General features: G+C 36.9%; 1 protein-coding gene across 1 annotated transcript in view; it reads left to right on the top strand.

Annotated features, from left to right (window-relative positions):
• The first annotated feature begins 389 nt into the window (after positions 1-389).
• Positions 390-17,310, top strand: part of LOC115918386 (sodium- and chloride-dependent neutral and basic amino acid transporter B(0+)-like) — a 29,151-nt gene continuing 12,230 nt past the window's right edge. Inside the window, exons 1-4 of the mRNA XM_030976099.1 lie at positions 390-567; positions 6,714-6,870; positions 9,129-9,260; positions 16,622-16,821. Coding sequence (XP_030831959.1) covers positions 547-567; positions 6,714-6,870; positions 9,129-9,260; positions 16,622-16,821 — 510 coding nt within the window. The 5' untranslated portion in view covers positions 390-546. The remainder of the gene's footprint in view (positions 568-6,713; positions 6,871-9,128; positions 9,261-16,621; positions 16,822-17,310) is intronic.

Raw genomic sequence — 17,310 nt, 5'->3', positions numbered from 1 at the left:
TATTGATGAATAAGACCTTTTTGTTAACCTGCCAATTCGCAAACAACGAATATTCCTCCCCCTAAAGTCTTTCGCGAATAACAGACAATTTTGCCCGACGTTCAAGTTGAGTAGTCATAATGGGAGAAAATTTGCATATTTTCTGACACGCCGATGCAATTCTTAAAAATACACCTGCTTGTTAAAGCATGGTACATCAATCGTCGAAGAATATCTTGGCGTTAACGACCATGAAAGCTCGGGGACAATGCAAATACCAAACGCATTAATAGTCCGCCATATATCGCTGTGTGTGGCGTAAGGGTGTGTTGCGCTGTATGACCGTATGTGAGTGTGTGTGTGTGTAGACGGCCGCGCCCAATCCCAAAAGAAAGAAGAAAAAACAAAACTTCCACGAACTTATTCGTCAAAGTGTGTATGTGTGTGTGCGGATAGTGATAGAGCGCACAGTTGCAGTTGGTATTTTAAGTCGACTGCTCGTATTGTTTTTGAAGAAACTTCTCCCATCTTTTATCTGCAAATCTGCTGGTGGAACATTGACTGAATATGGGGAAAGCAATCGAAGATGTAAGTTGATATTTCTTTTTTCAAATATTGAAGTGATATTTTGTTGTGTTGTGGAATTCGGATGGAATTCGGATACACCAAAAATGGTCAGGTCGCATCGACCATCGTTGTACGTTTACTTTAAACCGTCCGTCTATACTTCAGGGGAAGTTAGGCACATGAAATTAATCGCTTACAACCCTACAAATAGGATTTCGGACAAGTCGTCTCATGTGCCAAAAATGCAATTCTTGCGAAAGCAACGGGTGAACTTTACGATAAAAGGGCAACATTTTACTTGTGTCTGTCGCAAAGGGTTTGTTACTTTCAATTTCGAGAACGGTTTAAAGCATTTGTGAAATGAATGAAATGTTAGCCATCTAAATGTTTGGCTTCTGAAGTTTCAGTTCCATATTTGGAAAGTAAATGTGTAGAAATTAGGGGTCCTGTATTCATGTTACTTGCACTTTTTGTATAATTTTACAACACGGCGTTCACCGAGTATCAACAATTAATGCGAAAAAGAGACTGGGAGGTGTGTTTCGTTGGTAATTACAATGTTGTACCATGATGATTATTTTCAATAAACCGTTTTGTTCACTTGTATTTGTAATGTATTATTGAACATGATTTAAAGTTTTTTGTTTTATGAAATCATTTTGGATGGCAAACAATCCACCTTTAAGTCGTAAAGGTAGACTCTAGTGAAAAAAGGGGGATCCGTGTAAAGAATATAGCAGTCGGCAATGTATGTGACCAGCCTTTCATAAATCAAATTCGTGTATGTTTTGTCATTTAAAACTTGTTAATACTTTGAAAAAGTAGGAGATTAACGGAGTAATTATATTCAACTTTATCGTGCTCTCCATTACAAAATGTCCACAACAAATTATATCTCTAGTTGGCCTCATTCATAGGAACTCTTTTTTGTGCTTTAAATCGAAGAAACATTGTGCCCCTGAGTGTTTGTGCCCTCTTCGAATTTGCGACCCTCATTACACCTTTCACTGTCAAATATTTCTTCTCAGAGTTGTTCTTTTTGTGTTGCGCCCCTCCCCTTTCACAAAATTTTGGGTCCGGCCCTACTTAACAATGATTTTAGTGAATCACAAGGATGGGTATTGTTGAATTCCGATATAAATCGCAGACTAGCAGGTACCGGTTTCTTTTCTTTAAATATTCTTTTCAAAGAATGAAAAGAAGCGGAATGGGTCAATTTAAAAGCACAATAACCAAAGAACAAGCTGCACTTCTCCACTTACAGGTCGTGGAAGCTTATTTGAAATAATCATTCGCCACGCTGCTGTAACTTCATATTTCTACACCAGACTAAACGATATGTTTCGACGTTTCACAGGGGTTTTATGATATTCAGATATTGCGCTTTATAGGTTTATGTCTATATTCTTGACACGGTCACGTGACTCCTAAACGAAATTGACGAATAGTTCATGGATGAGGACAATAGTGTTGACGAATACATTCTGGCAGCTTTCCAATGAAGACATTCGGTTCTTTTTTCTCGTTTTCTGTTTTTTCTGTTTTTGTCTATAAAATGTTTTTAGCAGACCGTAGGCGAGAACAAAAGACAGCTATATTCAATTGCTTTTCATGTTACTTGGACCATGAAACGGATATCGAATGAGCAATATGATTGATCAGTATGATTGATCTTTCGTGATCTGAATTTTTTTCAACTATCAAGATGTGCATCAATGCACTGCATTTAGTGAACATATAAATTACAATGTACAGTTTTAGGGATAATGTTTATCAACAATAATGCATAGCTTATGAAGAAAGAATTCGAAGTAAATATTGCTGAAGTTCAAACTTCAAGGACCTAAACGTCAAGGAACTGCAAACCATATTTGTCTTAGAATGGAGTCATCGAAATCCGGCAAAGTATGTATTTTAGAGAAGAACAAGAAGAAAACCCATACCCAATTCAGTAACCCCTTGTCTTGTTTAAGATATCCATTTCCGTTTCATGAAGTATTCGAAGAACCTCATAATTTATTCAGTTTATTATCGCCCTGACTGCGGGTATCTACCGCACTCATTTATCCCAATGTGTTAAGATCCAATATCTTTTATGTTTTGGTTCTTTATCTTTGTGTATATATTTGCAGTGCAAATAATACTTCCGTGTTGGCCAATATTTGCACCTTACACAGTCCGGGGGTGGCGAAATAAAATCTCTTTTCAATAAACTTTCTTGGTATTTTTCCATACAGTGTAAATCCATAGATCGCGTTTCGTGGTAACCGCATCAACATTACTACTCTGAAAATGTCGGAAGCCATCAACCAACAACAAGGCGACACTTGTGTTGTATAATCTTTCTTATCTGTCTAGCAAAATCGAATACTTGACATAAGTATCGCAAAACAATGACCCTAAATTACATAGACATAGCGGTTTGTATCTAGTATGTACAGAGCTACGACACCTTAATCATTGCTTTCGGAGAAACGTTAGAATAACCTTAACACAAGTTTAATCCACACCTCTTGAATCCATGTGACAACGTACTTCAATCATCGTAATTCAATCATCACTTCTAACGCCGTTCCAACGTTTAGTTTGGATCTTCCCTCTTGTAAAAGATAGTTTTAACACTTCCATTTATATTCACTTTCGTTGAAAACAAATTCTACTGAATACTATTAATGAATAAGATAACATTTTATATTAGTTTCATTGAAAATCTCCTTTAAAAATTTCGCGCCAGATTAGAGGAATTCTATTTAATTGGTAGACGGTAAGTGTCAAAAGTATAAGTCCTTTAATGATCACAGTCATCACACGCACAAAAAAGATCAACTTTTAGAAAACTGCTTTATAGAGCAAAGTATTGTGTTCGATTTTCCTTAACCTGGGGGGTTGAGTGAGACATTCAACGGAAATTCTTTATACTAGTTCATCATCCTACCAATACTATTATAAAAGCGCTACCATTAAACAAGAAGCAAACAAGATGGATTTTATGAGAGGTAATAAAAGAGGGTAATGTCTATAAACCAAATAAAGATCAGGACTTGGAAAGAAGAAAACGACAAAAACAGGTTGTTATATATTTCAAAGGCATTCATCGCCCTCTCTACCAGAATAAACAATTATTTTTTTGCGATCTCACGACATTATTTACCGAGCTCCTTTTAACTTAAATGAGTTAGATTTCTTAGAGTATAGTAAGGTAAAGAGATCTGTTGTGGAATTTATCAACTTTTTGGTCTGAATTCCGATAATTCAGTTAAACCCGACACTGGTTCTAAAACCATTTTAACCTCCAGACTTACTTTACCATTTTTGGACAATAATCATATTAAACCAAGTGTTGAAATTGTAGTAGAATACGGCCATTGGGGTTAACATTTTAGAAGAATTCCTGCTCGATTGGATCTGGGTCTCCTAACTCAGCATGAGAAGCAAGTTTTCAAGACTTTCGCCAAAGAGACGTCCCCTTTATGTCATTATGGAGATTGTATTTGCCCAAGGCTATGCCATTATGTACTCTATCCTAGCCGTTACGCAATCGTCTTTGTGTCTCCCCCTTTGTTCTGTCGAAATCCAGTGGATGTTAATAAGAGCATGACAGAGGGGTAATATAAGGGGAACTAGGGCGAATCATAAAGACGTAGCATCTGAAAGGATTCTCGTAGAATAGCCTGACCTAGCAAACAATTCCCAAGTCTTGTTTTGTTTTCCACGATGGAACAAATGGGCACCTATTAAATGGCAAATAATAGTGTGCATAATAATCAGACTTCCCGGTCGTTTCCCCTAGTTTATCCCAATCCCACTTGGGTATCTCGAGTGGAATTCGGACCATTGGTCCCGGGGGTGTGGGGAAGCGATGACTGTCCCTCTTTCTTCGACCTCGCCTAGTTTCTTTTGTCATGCAAGCTGGATAATCCATTTGCACTCCGTGGTCATATTGTATTGTATTATTGTATACAACCTTCGTAAAGTTCTTTGAAATTATAATAACCTAACATGGGGATCGCTTGAAGGCGAGAGGGGAAGGGGTCATCCGTGTGGGGGTAACAACATCCGTAGAGATTATTGCATAATAATCATAGGCGGGAAATAGTCACTGTGTTTAAATTAAGTCGCGGCAATCCCCCTCCCCATACTGCATCTCTTCTGTCGGCTAATATAATCTTATGCAGGCAAATGAAATAAAGACGGAACACGTTATAAGAACATTTCTTCTCGCTTATTGGTTAAAATTGACCACGCCACGCCAGTCCACAAATTGGGTCGGACAGCCCCCGTCCCTTGACATGGATCACATTTAGGGTTAATGTCCTAAGCAAGCACGTTTAAATCAACTAAAGATATGAAATTGAACAGAAACCGCACAACAACAACAAAAATCTAACAAAATGTAATCCTTTTCTAAACTCGGATGCACTATATCAATTAATTTCTCACATTGGTTGGATAAAAAGCCAAGCCAATTACCAAGTCACTTTCAGGAGGTATTTAAAGCGTATATGATCGCAAAGTGATCACGTAAACATGTAGTCGACACATATCCTGTGACTGTTATTTTAAAAAATGACACCTTTCTTATTCGATATCATTTATTCATGACAAATGCATTCACCATTAACCAACATACTTATAGCAAAAAATGTGCAATTTTATTTTGGGCAAAGTGTAATCTTGTACAAATTTACATTAAATTTATATACATATGGAACCACGTAGGAATGGCTTATAGCATGTTTGCACCCACATAACATTTAAGAATATTTTTGATTGCATATAATCTGTAATACCAGAATGAATGTAGAGCCTCTGTACTGTCTTTTTTAAATCTAATTTAATTTTTTGAAGAAGAAAAAAATCCACCAAAAATGAGGAATATCTTAATCGCCACGTGAGATTCACAATCGACCTACCATAGTTGAAGCTAGATGTATACAACCAGAGAGGTGAGAAATCCCTGATACAACAATGCTAGTTCTTGCTGTATAATTTCAAAGCCTTTTTTCTATCATAAACGAGAATAGATGATGCTCATAGGAGAAAATAACAATACTCCCTAGTAACCATCCTATATGTGTTACTCATCCCGTCTTAGGGTCTTTAAAAGCCGCTTAAGTTTCCCATTTGTAGGTTATTGTTCGGAACAGTGGGTAGTATTGTCGGGAGAAAAGGAAACTTTAGAACTCCCCCAATCCTCACCATCCTATAAGCTACAATGCAAGTTTAGAAGCCTTATGAAACCCAGGTCATCACAATAATGCATGTTCATGATTCTAACTTGCTGTCCTTACAAGCTAAGATATTTCGGCGCGCCAACATGGGATCTCTCGCCGTGTAGTTGACATACAAGAAATAGGTATAACATAATCGCAAGGAATTTCGAAAAAATAAACTTAAGGCAATTTCAGTAGCCTTATGAGCCCATTGAAATGTGCGAACATCATAAGACGTGTTAGGTAATCTGAGCACAATTTAAACTGTTCTAACGTATAGGCGCAAATTAGAACCCAAACTTTAAGTCAACAGTGAACAAAAAAGACAAAAATTAAATGATTACGGCTGGCACAAGGTATTTTTGTCACATGCTCGAATGTTCATTAAGCTCAATTTTGGTTTTATTCACGATAGAAAACATGGCAAATATCCAAATACTTTTGTCACATTTAAACAAAAAAGCGATATAGGCCTATGTAATAATGAGTAAACGAGCATTTATTTATAAGCATACAGTAATAATTCAATAATAAATACATTTTAAAAATACGGATCGTTGATCAAATTGGTTGGTATAGCAACGTATTCGATTAAGCATGGAATTGCATAATCTAAAGATTTATTGAATTTGATGAAGTACTGTGGATTTTTTTAAATCTGATACAATGAAACCTGTCTATAAAGACCACTCAATGGAGAAAAGAAAAGTGGTCTTTATAGGCAGGTGGTGTTTAAGTACAGGTGCATTTAGGACTTGTTTCAATGTGAAACCATTTTCAAGGGAAACAACAAATTTGGTCTTTGTAGACAGGTGGTCACTAAAGCAGGTTTGACTGTACATGCAAATGCAAACGTGACGCTCGGGCAATCGAGGAATGAATCCTGCCAGGTTTACCGAAAATGTTTTTTTAATATTTTTAATTAACCATATCTCTCATTTTGTAATGTCTTAGGGAGCTGTTGAGGTGCTGGAGGAGAATGAAGGAGATGAGAATGTCGAGAGGGGTAACTGGGGTAGCAAGTTGGACTTCATCCTCTCCTGCGTGGGGTACGCTGTGGGTCTCGGGAATGTCTGGAGGTTCCCCTACCTGGCCTACGAGAACGGAGGAGGTGAGTTTATATCCGGGTTTCTTCCTCCCCCTCTCTCTGTCTCTCTGTCTGGGTCTGTCTCTCTCCGTCTGTATCTGTTTTACTATCTCCCTCTGTCTCCCTCTCTTCCCCTCTCCCTTCCCCTTTATTTCTCTCCGTTTCATTGTCCCTGTCTCCCTCTGCCCCTCTCTATCTCTCTCTCTCTCTATTTATGTCTTTATTTATATTTGTCTATATCTTTGTGTCTATCTCGCTAACTGTATCTGTACCTGTCTCTGTCTGCCCGACTCTCTCTCTCTCTCTCTCTCTCTCTCTTTCTTTCTTTCTTTCTCTCTCTCTCTCTCTCTCTCTCTCTCTCTCTCTCTCTCTCTCTCTCTCTCTCTCTCTCTGTCCGTCTATCTATGTCCCTTTCACCATTTCAGATCGTGATGTTTAAATTATATACATTTATATCAATATTCTGTTATATATTGACAAAGGAATCAACCTTTAAATTGCAATACTTGCACATTTTCTATCGTTAAAGATACACAGAAACTTTTCCAAACCACTTATCCTGACACAAGTTCATGCTTATATATATATATATATATATATATATATATATATATATATATCATATCATATATTTAAATTTGTCGATCAAGGTTGAGGTTCTATTTGTGTCGACCTTAATATAATTATGTAGACTAAATACACTACAGAACTCTGTTAACCAACGGCCTTTGAACAGATTTCATATATATAAAATGCCCATATCACTCAATCGTAAAGCTCGTAAACGTTTTGTATTTAGGAATATGAAGGAAAGAATTAGAAGATGTAAAACACGAAATAATACAAACGTTTAATCTCTGCTAGATAGCACAAAAGCAAAGTCATAAAAATGTTCTGTTATCTTTGTAAATAAATTTTTGGAATGACATACATGCCTAATCATGTTTTTATGATTATTAGTTTGATAGACCATTTCGTTTGGAGGACGACTCTGAATAAGAAAACAATTTGCGTAATATATGTCGTAGTCTATTTGTTAACATGAGACATTAAAAGGATTTTGACCTAATTTTATGTATGATATTTATCTAAGGTGGGCAAACTGTGTTTGTATTGTCAACTTTCTACTTCACTGTATTCATTTTCATACAGACATTGTAAGGTGGGTGTAATATGCCTGCCTCCCAAAACCTATTAGTTATCAGACTATGACAGAAATATATCTAGAGTGCAACCATAAAGCTGGTATTTGAAACAGTATGGATTTAAGTGCCTAGAAAATGAGAGAGACAGGGAGAGATAGAAACAGATAATGAGAGACAGAGACAGAAAAAGAAAAAGGGGAAAGGGGGGGTTGGCAATTATAAATACACATGTTTTTAAAGTTTAAAGTTGGTTCATCATCATAAAACACTCAAGTAACCTCTCGATAACTCGTTTGTAAAACTTAATTGCTTTTATTCACTTTTTTGTATTCACTTTTGTTTAAATTCAATATGAATAACATCAGGGAAATTACAGAAAATGTCTTAATACAGTAAAGAGGATACATGCACTAACCCGTCAAATAATTACGTAAGCATCAGATATACAATAGTGCAAGGTACAATACTGTAGGGAATCGAAATTAAAGACGATATATCATTTCTCAACACAGTGTGAATAGAACAAACGGGGATTCGTCACATCTAAGAATAGACCTACTACGAATACATGATCTAAGAAAGGGAAATGACGTTATCTTTCTTTTCATTAAAAACAAATTCTAGAAGAAATATGGATATGGATAAAATGAGCAAAAGAAAAACTGCTTTTGCACCCCTGTTGATTCTCATCATCTCGTACCTGTTCATTTCGATATAATTATGATTGTTCTTTTTCATGTTTGTATTTTTTTTATTACTTATGTTTTGTTTATAAGGTAGCTGGATTTAATTTGTGCAGAAGTGGGCATTTGATTCCAGGTGGATTTGGCGCCTTACAAATCACATATATTATTTTTATTAATATTATTATTATCGTTATTATTACTGTTATCATTATCATTACTATCATCATTATCATTACTATTATCATTAATATTATCATTACTATTATTGTTATCATTATCATTATCCAATCCTGGAATTTATAAAGCGCCAATATCTAGTTGCCTAATCAAAGGCGCTGATGAGACTGATAAAAGCTAACATTATAATTATTGTTATTATTATCATTTTTATTATTGTTCTGTGTCATATTATTATTTGTAATATAATTATCGCCATTTTTTTATGTTCAAGGTGCTTTCCTGGTCCCGTACATCGTGATGTTGGTGTTTGCTGGATTACCCCTCTTCTTCATGGAGGTGTCGTTCGGACAGTACTGCAGTCAGGGACCCATCACATGCTGGAGGGCCATCCCCATGTTCAGAGGTAAGATATGCTAATAAGAAGAAGGTATTGGGCCGAGGAGGGGAAGGGCCGAGTTCTGGAAAAGATGAAAAATAGTTCGTGGACTTTCCCATTCTTGGTATATGCCAGTTTGAAAGTTTCCGTACAATGCCTTACTGAACTAGGGCAGTTTAAACGCACCAACTTTTAATCGATCCTATATTCATTTTCTATGTCATTACAAAAATACAACATCGCTCTATCACCCGAGTCATGTAACGCCATTTCAGAGACATTCTTGCAGCACAATCTACAGATGTAATACATAACCACATTCTCAATAAAACCATTATCAATTCAATTAGATTCAATTCAATTCAGCAAACGAACGCTGTGGTTAAGGACAAAAATAGTTTAATGATAGATATAAACTCGAAAGTAAAAGTAAACTGAGCACGGTAACAATAAAAATAGATATGATGGTCTCATTTCAAATTAATACCAGCACCATCTTTCATAAAAGCTAGACATTGGTTTAATTGCTTCGTGAGGTCTATATGCAGTTAAACACACTAACAGATAGTCATACAGATGGGCTGGCAAAATTAATAAACATTTCGTGCAGTACCTTTTTATTTAATTACTTGACCCTCCGCCCTAAAAAACAACAACTTTGGGGTAGGTAAAAGACAAGGAGGGTAAACGGTTCACAGCACATTTTGTAAGGCGCCAAAGATGCTGTACAATAAGACAAAAATGCCGTAACCACATCTCTTTTTGCAAATCCATAGATCATATTGAAAAAGAGCCACAAACTTAATCAAAAGAGCGACAAACGTGATAAAAAAGAATCCTATTGTGTGGTAGAAGATCGGTCTGCAAATGGTGTTTACTCGTTTCTTTTCTATTGTGACGCGCTCGGTTGGAGGTCACAGCGCTTTGTTCAGCCATGGACCTATAGCTAGTAGGTCCGTGGTTCAGCTATATAGACGTACTTTGCATCTGTAGAACTCTCTGTATTGTCTCCAAACAATGCGTGGATTGCATCGCATGACTGGCTTTCACTGCTTCTGTACCTTCCCGTACCTCCAAACGAAAAAAACAAAAACGGAAGGACGAATACATGGAGGACAAGCAAATCCGAAACCATCCTGCTGCAAAAAGCAACGATAAGGAAAAACCAAAGAGATATCCTTGGAGAAAACACACCCAACGCCAACGTATGACTTATCAAGTTATCATTACGTACAGTCACCATTGCCCTTTGAGATGTAAATGTAAAACTATTGAAGAAAAGAATGAGAGGGAGGGGGCAAACGAGAATGAAGTTGAGCATTTGTAACAAGGGGAAAATAGGGTTTGGCTTTTACAAAGCACAAATGGGCTTTAATAATCATAAAGTTCTTTTTATAACTGTCATTATTGCCCTCATATTCCTCTTGAGTTTAATAAGGAGCGAGTGGGAGGGGCAAAGCGTGACTTAAAAGTCAAAGCCGTGTATTGGTAGAATGGAGGGGGAAAAAGGTAACGTACAATACACTAATCAAAGTATTGTTACAATACATTCACAATAAGTACAAAAGTTCAAACATCAATCAAAATATTTGACAAAAGTTCACATTTCGCACACTGTCGTTTTCATAATTTCTTGACATCAGCTGATGTTGGAATACTGTGCATACCTAAACTCACAAAAGAAACATGTCCCCCGTGAAGTTATCGGTCCCAGGATTGATGGACCTTCATGATTAATGAAGGAACGCATTTGCATATTAACAGTACGATTATTCAAGGAGTTGGTGACCTGACCGCGTTTTGTGTGAACTACTTGGCGGGCTATTACGTGATCAAAATTGGTTTCTAAAGATATTGATCCCACAAAGGCCACAACACAAATCGTCCATTGTACACATTCGCATATTGGCAGACAGTGCGACGCCTGTCAAAACATAGGATAGTTTCTTCAAGATTGTTGTATATATACTGCAGTGCGCTATCACTTAACATGGGCTTTCAAATAGTTTGCGGTATAGTTTTCAAACCATGTTTGTTGATGACATCTCACGCATTAGTGAGTCGTTTAGGACTACGCCTACTTAATAATATCCCGAGAGTACAATACACTTCATACATGTGTTATCGCATATTTTGTATCATTTAATCGGGAATTTATTTTGGAATGTATAGCGTCGGAGTACTGCATGATAAACAGAGAGAGGGGAAGAGGGGTTGGTTCCTTAGCTAATTGTTTGGTACCAGACAAGTAAATCAATGTAGAATAAGCTCAACAAACAATTTGCATTCGTACTGTAAAGACAGAATGACATCTTTTTAACCGTCAAATTTAATTGAATTATGATATAATTATGAGTTAATGAATAGTTCATGAGCCCTTTGTGGAAAGATATTTAGTGCAGCGTATGGATGGAATCAATCTTGTATGCTAGTTTATCAGACTTGCCTCTAGCAAACTTCCGGTTGCCATCACAACGTTTTTTGCAGGGATGATGCATAAACTTTGATTTATTAGTAAACTCTTATTAGAAAAAAAAACATCGTTCAACCGCGTTCGTTAGATGGTGCTTTGTCGGGTTCGCCTCTGGAAACTTTCAATTTGCAACAACAAATTTTGTCCCTAGAGTTATGTACAACATTTGAATAGATCAGTAAATTACATACGATTCAACCATGATCGAGGACCCCCCCCCCCCCCCCCCCCCCCCGTGTTTGTTACGCAGGGTCACATTCTGTTCGACTTTTATTTCATTTTTCTGAGAGCTATTGTGCGGTTTGGGCGTGTATTCATACCCTTTCCGTTCTCTGGAGTGAGTTACCCTTTGTCATACATAGCTGCTAACAAGTAATGCGACCAATGCAGTATTCGTTGTTTCGATACCGAGTGGGTGGATGTAGATGCAACAGTCATGGGTTCGAGCCCTGACACCGAACTTTTGCAACAAGGCACGACAATAACAATTAATTTGACATGTTCTCTTGACCCTCGTGTATGAAAATGGATATAAACCGTAGAACCTGATTGAACATTATAAACTATCTAACTGACTCCTAGATCCTCATCATTTAGGAACAGAGTTGAAAATACGTATTGTTAACATTAATTTCGATGAATGACAGAGTCTTTTCATATTTTCACATTGGTTTAAAGGAGAGCACGATCTGTATTCATGCTGAAAAAGTTTTTTTTGTTAAAAACGTTTTTCAACTTGGTTCCTATCCTTCCCAATCATACGATGTTGGTATCACTATAATGCGATATTTATCTACTTCGCACATCATTATAAACAAGACATTTTATAAACTGAATTATACCAACTTGTTGGAACAGTACTAAATAGTCTATCCATATCCCTGTGAATTTTGGTGATGCTAACATACAAGAAAGTTATCATTTCGTAATTTAGATATGACCTTATCTTCATCTTTTGCAAATATCTTATAATAACACTACCAGTGATTGCAAGCACTTTGATTCACCTCTATTTTCATATTCAACTAGATTTCAACACCCTATGTGTCATCTCGCGTCATCAATGAAATATTATTCTGTATGTACAGTGTTTTTCCAGTGTCTTAATGAACGTACAGAAGACAACTTTTAACTACATTCGCTTTACGTTGGTTTTATATTCATTGTATGTTCTTGTACATGGGTTATGATGTTCCAAAGTCCAAATCAATCCAAGAATTTACAACCAGAGGTCATAATAGTAGACCCTATATTTTTTACGGAAGAATAGCAGAAATTTGAATAACCTAATATAGTAGGCGTCCTCTCTTCTCGCATTTGGTATTCATGACTTACCATGATACTTTAACAAAATATAGATCAAGTTAATCTCATACAACAAACAAAACAAGGCCTATGTGTTAATCAGTTTTGTAGTTAAAAAACTGAATAACAAGCGTAGTCATAATGTTTAGCAAAATATTTGACAATTCGTTACATCAATAGCTTTTGGCTAGTTTGTTAATGTACATGCAGTGTGGATTGGTGGTAGTACTCGCATTAAACATATTTATACGTGTTATACGTGCAATAGTCCATGTGACCCATTTTAATGTTCTTCTATACGGTTGAATCAGATCGAGCTATACGTATACAAGACTAAATGAAGAGGATTTCTGATTTTGAAAAAAATGCTAAATGGAAGCTGCATTTTTATATGTGCCTGGATAAATATTTCCGTTTTGTTTTCTACCCCATAAGATTTAAGCCCCGATCCCAATTACCAGTTAGCTTCAACTATACGTGTAATTAAACTCACTGCTCGTGTTTTTGGCTGTTTAAGACTTATCCATCCAAAATGTTTTCGAAAGAGGTTGACCAATGAAAACGAAAATGTCAAGTCGTATTTTTAATCAAGATGTCACTTGTGGGTAATTTTCCAATTTTCTGCAGGTGTGTTACAAAACGCACTACTTGTGCTCAGAAAAAAAAGAAGAAGGAAGTTTTCCATTTTAAGGCAGTAAGCAACAATCATTTGTGATAAATCCTTCCAGGATGTTCATTTAAAGCCTGTCTGCACTAGTTTAGCCTGGAGGGACTATACCACCCTGCAAGGCCACTGACAAGTGGTTATCTCATCAAATCAGCTCTCAATTAACATAAGAAAAAGGGGATCATGGGGGACCAATGGGCACCGCATAGGCATTTGCGCAAGTAGCTACAAATGTGCAGTCCCGCTTTAAGATGTTTAAAAACACCTAATGCTGATTATACCGCAGAAAAATACAGTTTAGTAGGGCATATCCTTCATTAAGAAAATAGTCAAAATTTTCTTTTTGGACTTTGGAGAACCATGGGACCGGCTTTTTTCGTTATAGCCATCCCGATATTAACCGATTGCCTCCTACGCATGAAGAGGCATATTCATTTGATTTCATATTCACTTGATATCATATTCGCTTGATTTCATATTTTGTTTGCAATAAAACAAACATAGTCAGTCAAAGGAACGCCAATTCTATGGATGATAATATAATAGGTATTTATTTGCAGAGGAACGGCCCACTTTTAGGAACGGGGGCAATGGGAATAGAATTGGCACAAAGTTAAGCGCATTTCGTAAACATTCATCTACTCCTCTCAACATCTTCTGTCAGATAAGACAACTGCAGATATATACATTCTCTTTGCTACGAGCGCCGTTTCCCAGCTTTTATGAGAGCAATTACGACAAGGCTTCTATTCCCCAAGTAAAACAAAGTACAAAATAATTACCAGTATAAGTCATGAAATGATCATGGGTTCGAACCATTCACTCCACATTGGCGTTCAACCTAATTCGTTCTAATTTACTTGTCTTTAACCAAAAACTTTGTTGAGAAATACACACTGCATCATATAAAAGCAATTTGGCTTTTATAGCATTCTGCCAGTTAGTAATCGATGATTGGAGCTTGTACATTGCTTGTGTACATCGCCAGTTTAATACAGGATTATGCATCCATTTCTTTTTACATACACATTCCACGCCAGTAATCTTTTGTCAAAGGTTTGGTGTGTTTGTGAAAAATGCACCGGAACGGTATTGTAAACTTATTTTTTTCGGGTGATTGGTAGGCTGTGACTTGGAAAGGAAGGGAGACATGACGGGAAAAGAGTAAAAGAGAGCTAAGAGAGACAGAAGAAAGAGAGAAAGCCGGAGAGAGAGAGAGAGAGAGAGAGAAAGATGGTAAATTTGAGAAAAAAAGCGAGAGAGAAAAAAAAGGAAAGAATGAGGATGGGAAAGAAAGAGAGAGAGAGAGAGAGAGAGTGTGTGTGTAAAAGAGAGATAAGAGAGACAGAAGAAAGAGAAGAAGTCGGAGAGTGAGAGAGAGAGATGGTAAATTTTGAGAAAAAGAGCGAGAGAGAAAAGAAGGAAAGAATGAGGATGGGAAAGAAAGAGAGAGAGAGAGAGAGAGAGAGTGTGTGTGTAAAAGAGAGATAAGAGAGACAGAAGAAAGAGAAGAAGTCGGAGAGTGAGAGAGAGAGAGAGAGATGGTAAATTTTAAGAAAAAGAGCGAGAGCGAGAGAGAGAGAGAGAGAGAGAGAGAGAGAGTGAGAGAGAGTGTGTGTGTGTAAAAGAGAGATAAGAGAGACAGAAGAAAGAGAAAAAGTCGGAGAGTGAGAGAGAGAGAGAGATGGTAAATTTTGAGAAAAAGAGCGAGAGAGAAAAGAAGGAAAGAATGAGGATGGGAAAGAAGAGAGAGAGAGAGAGTGTAAAAGAGAGATAAGAGAGACAGAAGAAAGAGAAGAAGTCGAAGAGTGAGAGAGAGAGAGAGATGGTAAATTTTGAGAAAAAGAGCGAGAGCGAGAGGGAGAGAGAGAGAGAGTAAAAGATTGATAAGAGAGACAAAAGAAAGAGGGGAAGTCGGAGAGAGAGAGAGAGACGGAGAGAGATGGTAAATTTTGAGAAAAAGAGCGAGAGAGGAAGGAAGGACAGAACGATGAAGGGAAAGAAGAGATAGAGAAAGAGAGATATATACTGGCTAAACCATACAGTTCTAACGCGTCTCTACATGTATAGTACATGACTAGTGTGAACTTTAGTGGCGATAACTCTCTGACAAGTTATGAATATAATTTTCCATACAAAATCGAGACACTGAACCTATCCAGAAGTTTGTTACAAGGAAAGTATTTTTAACACATACATGCACCTCCCAATAATTTTACCTCCAATCTATGCATCCATTTTAACCTGTATCTACGTATACGCTGCACAGAAAACAATTTTACACGGTTTTCTCACAAAGCTGCGTTTTTATACAAAATGCTTTCATGGCTATCTTGACAATCAATTTCGTTGCGAAGCGGTCAGCTGCAACGACTTATACAGAAATTGAATAAAAATCTAATCTGGTAAACCACCATCTGATGAATAGTTCAGAACCAGAGTACATTTCTTTCAAAATCGACCAACCAAATCTTTGTACCCGTGCAGGTTATGCACAAATATTGTACCTGTGAATAGGCAAAGTTCAGAACATGGAATAATATCTTCGCCCTGTCACGCCCACTTATTCAATAATGATACATTCCAAAGTATTGTGATGACATAATGGGATAATGCAACGTTTTTGTATTCGGCGCTATCAATGAGAAAGACATATTTTACATAACATTTTTGCTTGTGGGAATTAAATTCTATTATCAACTTCAGATGTAAAAGAATCGTGGATATTAGTGCAAAATAGCTTGCCTTTTCTAGAACAAAATTGGTAATGCTCAACTTTTTCTAATTATAACCTCTCTCTCTCTCTCTCTCTCTCTCTTTCTCTCTTTCACTCTCCCCCCTCTCTCTCTCTCTCTATCTCTCTCTCTCTCTATATATATATATATATATATATCTCTCTCCCTCTCTCTCTCTCTCTCTTCCTCGCTTTGGTCTTTACTACAGGTGTTGGATATGGCATGGTGATCGCCTCCGCCTACGTGGGTATCTACTACAATGTTATCATCATGTACACTATCTACTACTTGTTCGCCTCCTTCACGAGTGATCTCCCGTGGACCCACTGTGACAGGTCGTGGAATACGATCTACTGTAGTAGCCTTTACGAGGCCTGTGTCGGAGAAAATACTACATTATCTGACATGGTTAGTTATATGGTCAATTCTATGCGTTACGAAATGAAATTTCATAGGATTAATTTTCAAAAAGGGCATATTGATGAAAGTGTACCCATTTTGGTAGCTCCTAATTAAGAATTCATAATGAGTATGACTTTAAAATCTATTTCATAATGAAGAGTAACTTATTTCCTGTCCAATGATATCATATTCAATATTTTTCTCACAGGTGACCGAGCACCAGGGTCCTTGAAAAGTGTTGTCGAAATAGCTTTGTACCAAGTTTGGGCTGATTATCGAATGTGGGTCAGGCCATAATTTTATGCATGCATGTGCTTCTTTGGTCTAAAATGCTTTTAAAAGTTAATTTTCGCTTCGTGCTTCAATGCTTTATTGTTTAAAATGATGCAATGTATCTAGGGTTTCACAGAACCGTGTTTCAATCAGAAGGATAACTTTTAATTATTTCGAAAAGCCTCCGTTCTTCTTGACTCATGATATCTCTCCGCTCATTGT

This window comes from Strongylocentrotus purpuratus, unplaced genomic scaffold, assembly GCF_000002235.5.
Source record: "Strongylocentrotus purpuratus isolate Spur 01 unplaced genomic scaffold, Spur_5.0 spur5_contig_869, whole genome shotgun sequence".
Lineage (NCBI taxonomy): Eukaryota > Metazoa > Echinodermata > Echinoidea > Camarodonta > Strongylocentrotidae > Strongylocentrotus > Strongylocentrotus purpuratus.
Note: the sequence above shows the minus strand (reverse complement) of the source record. Positions and strands in the feature narration are given on the sequence as shown.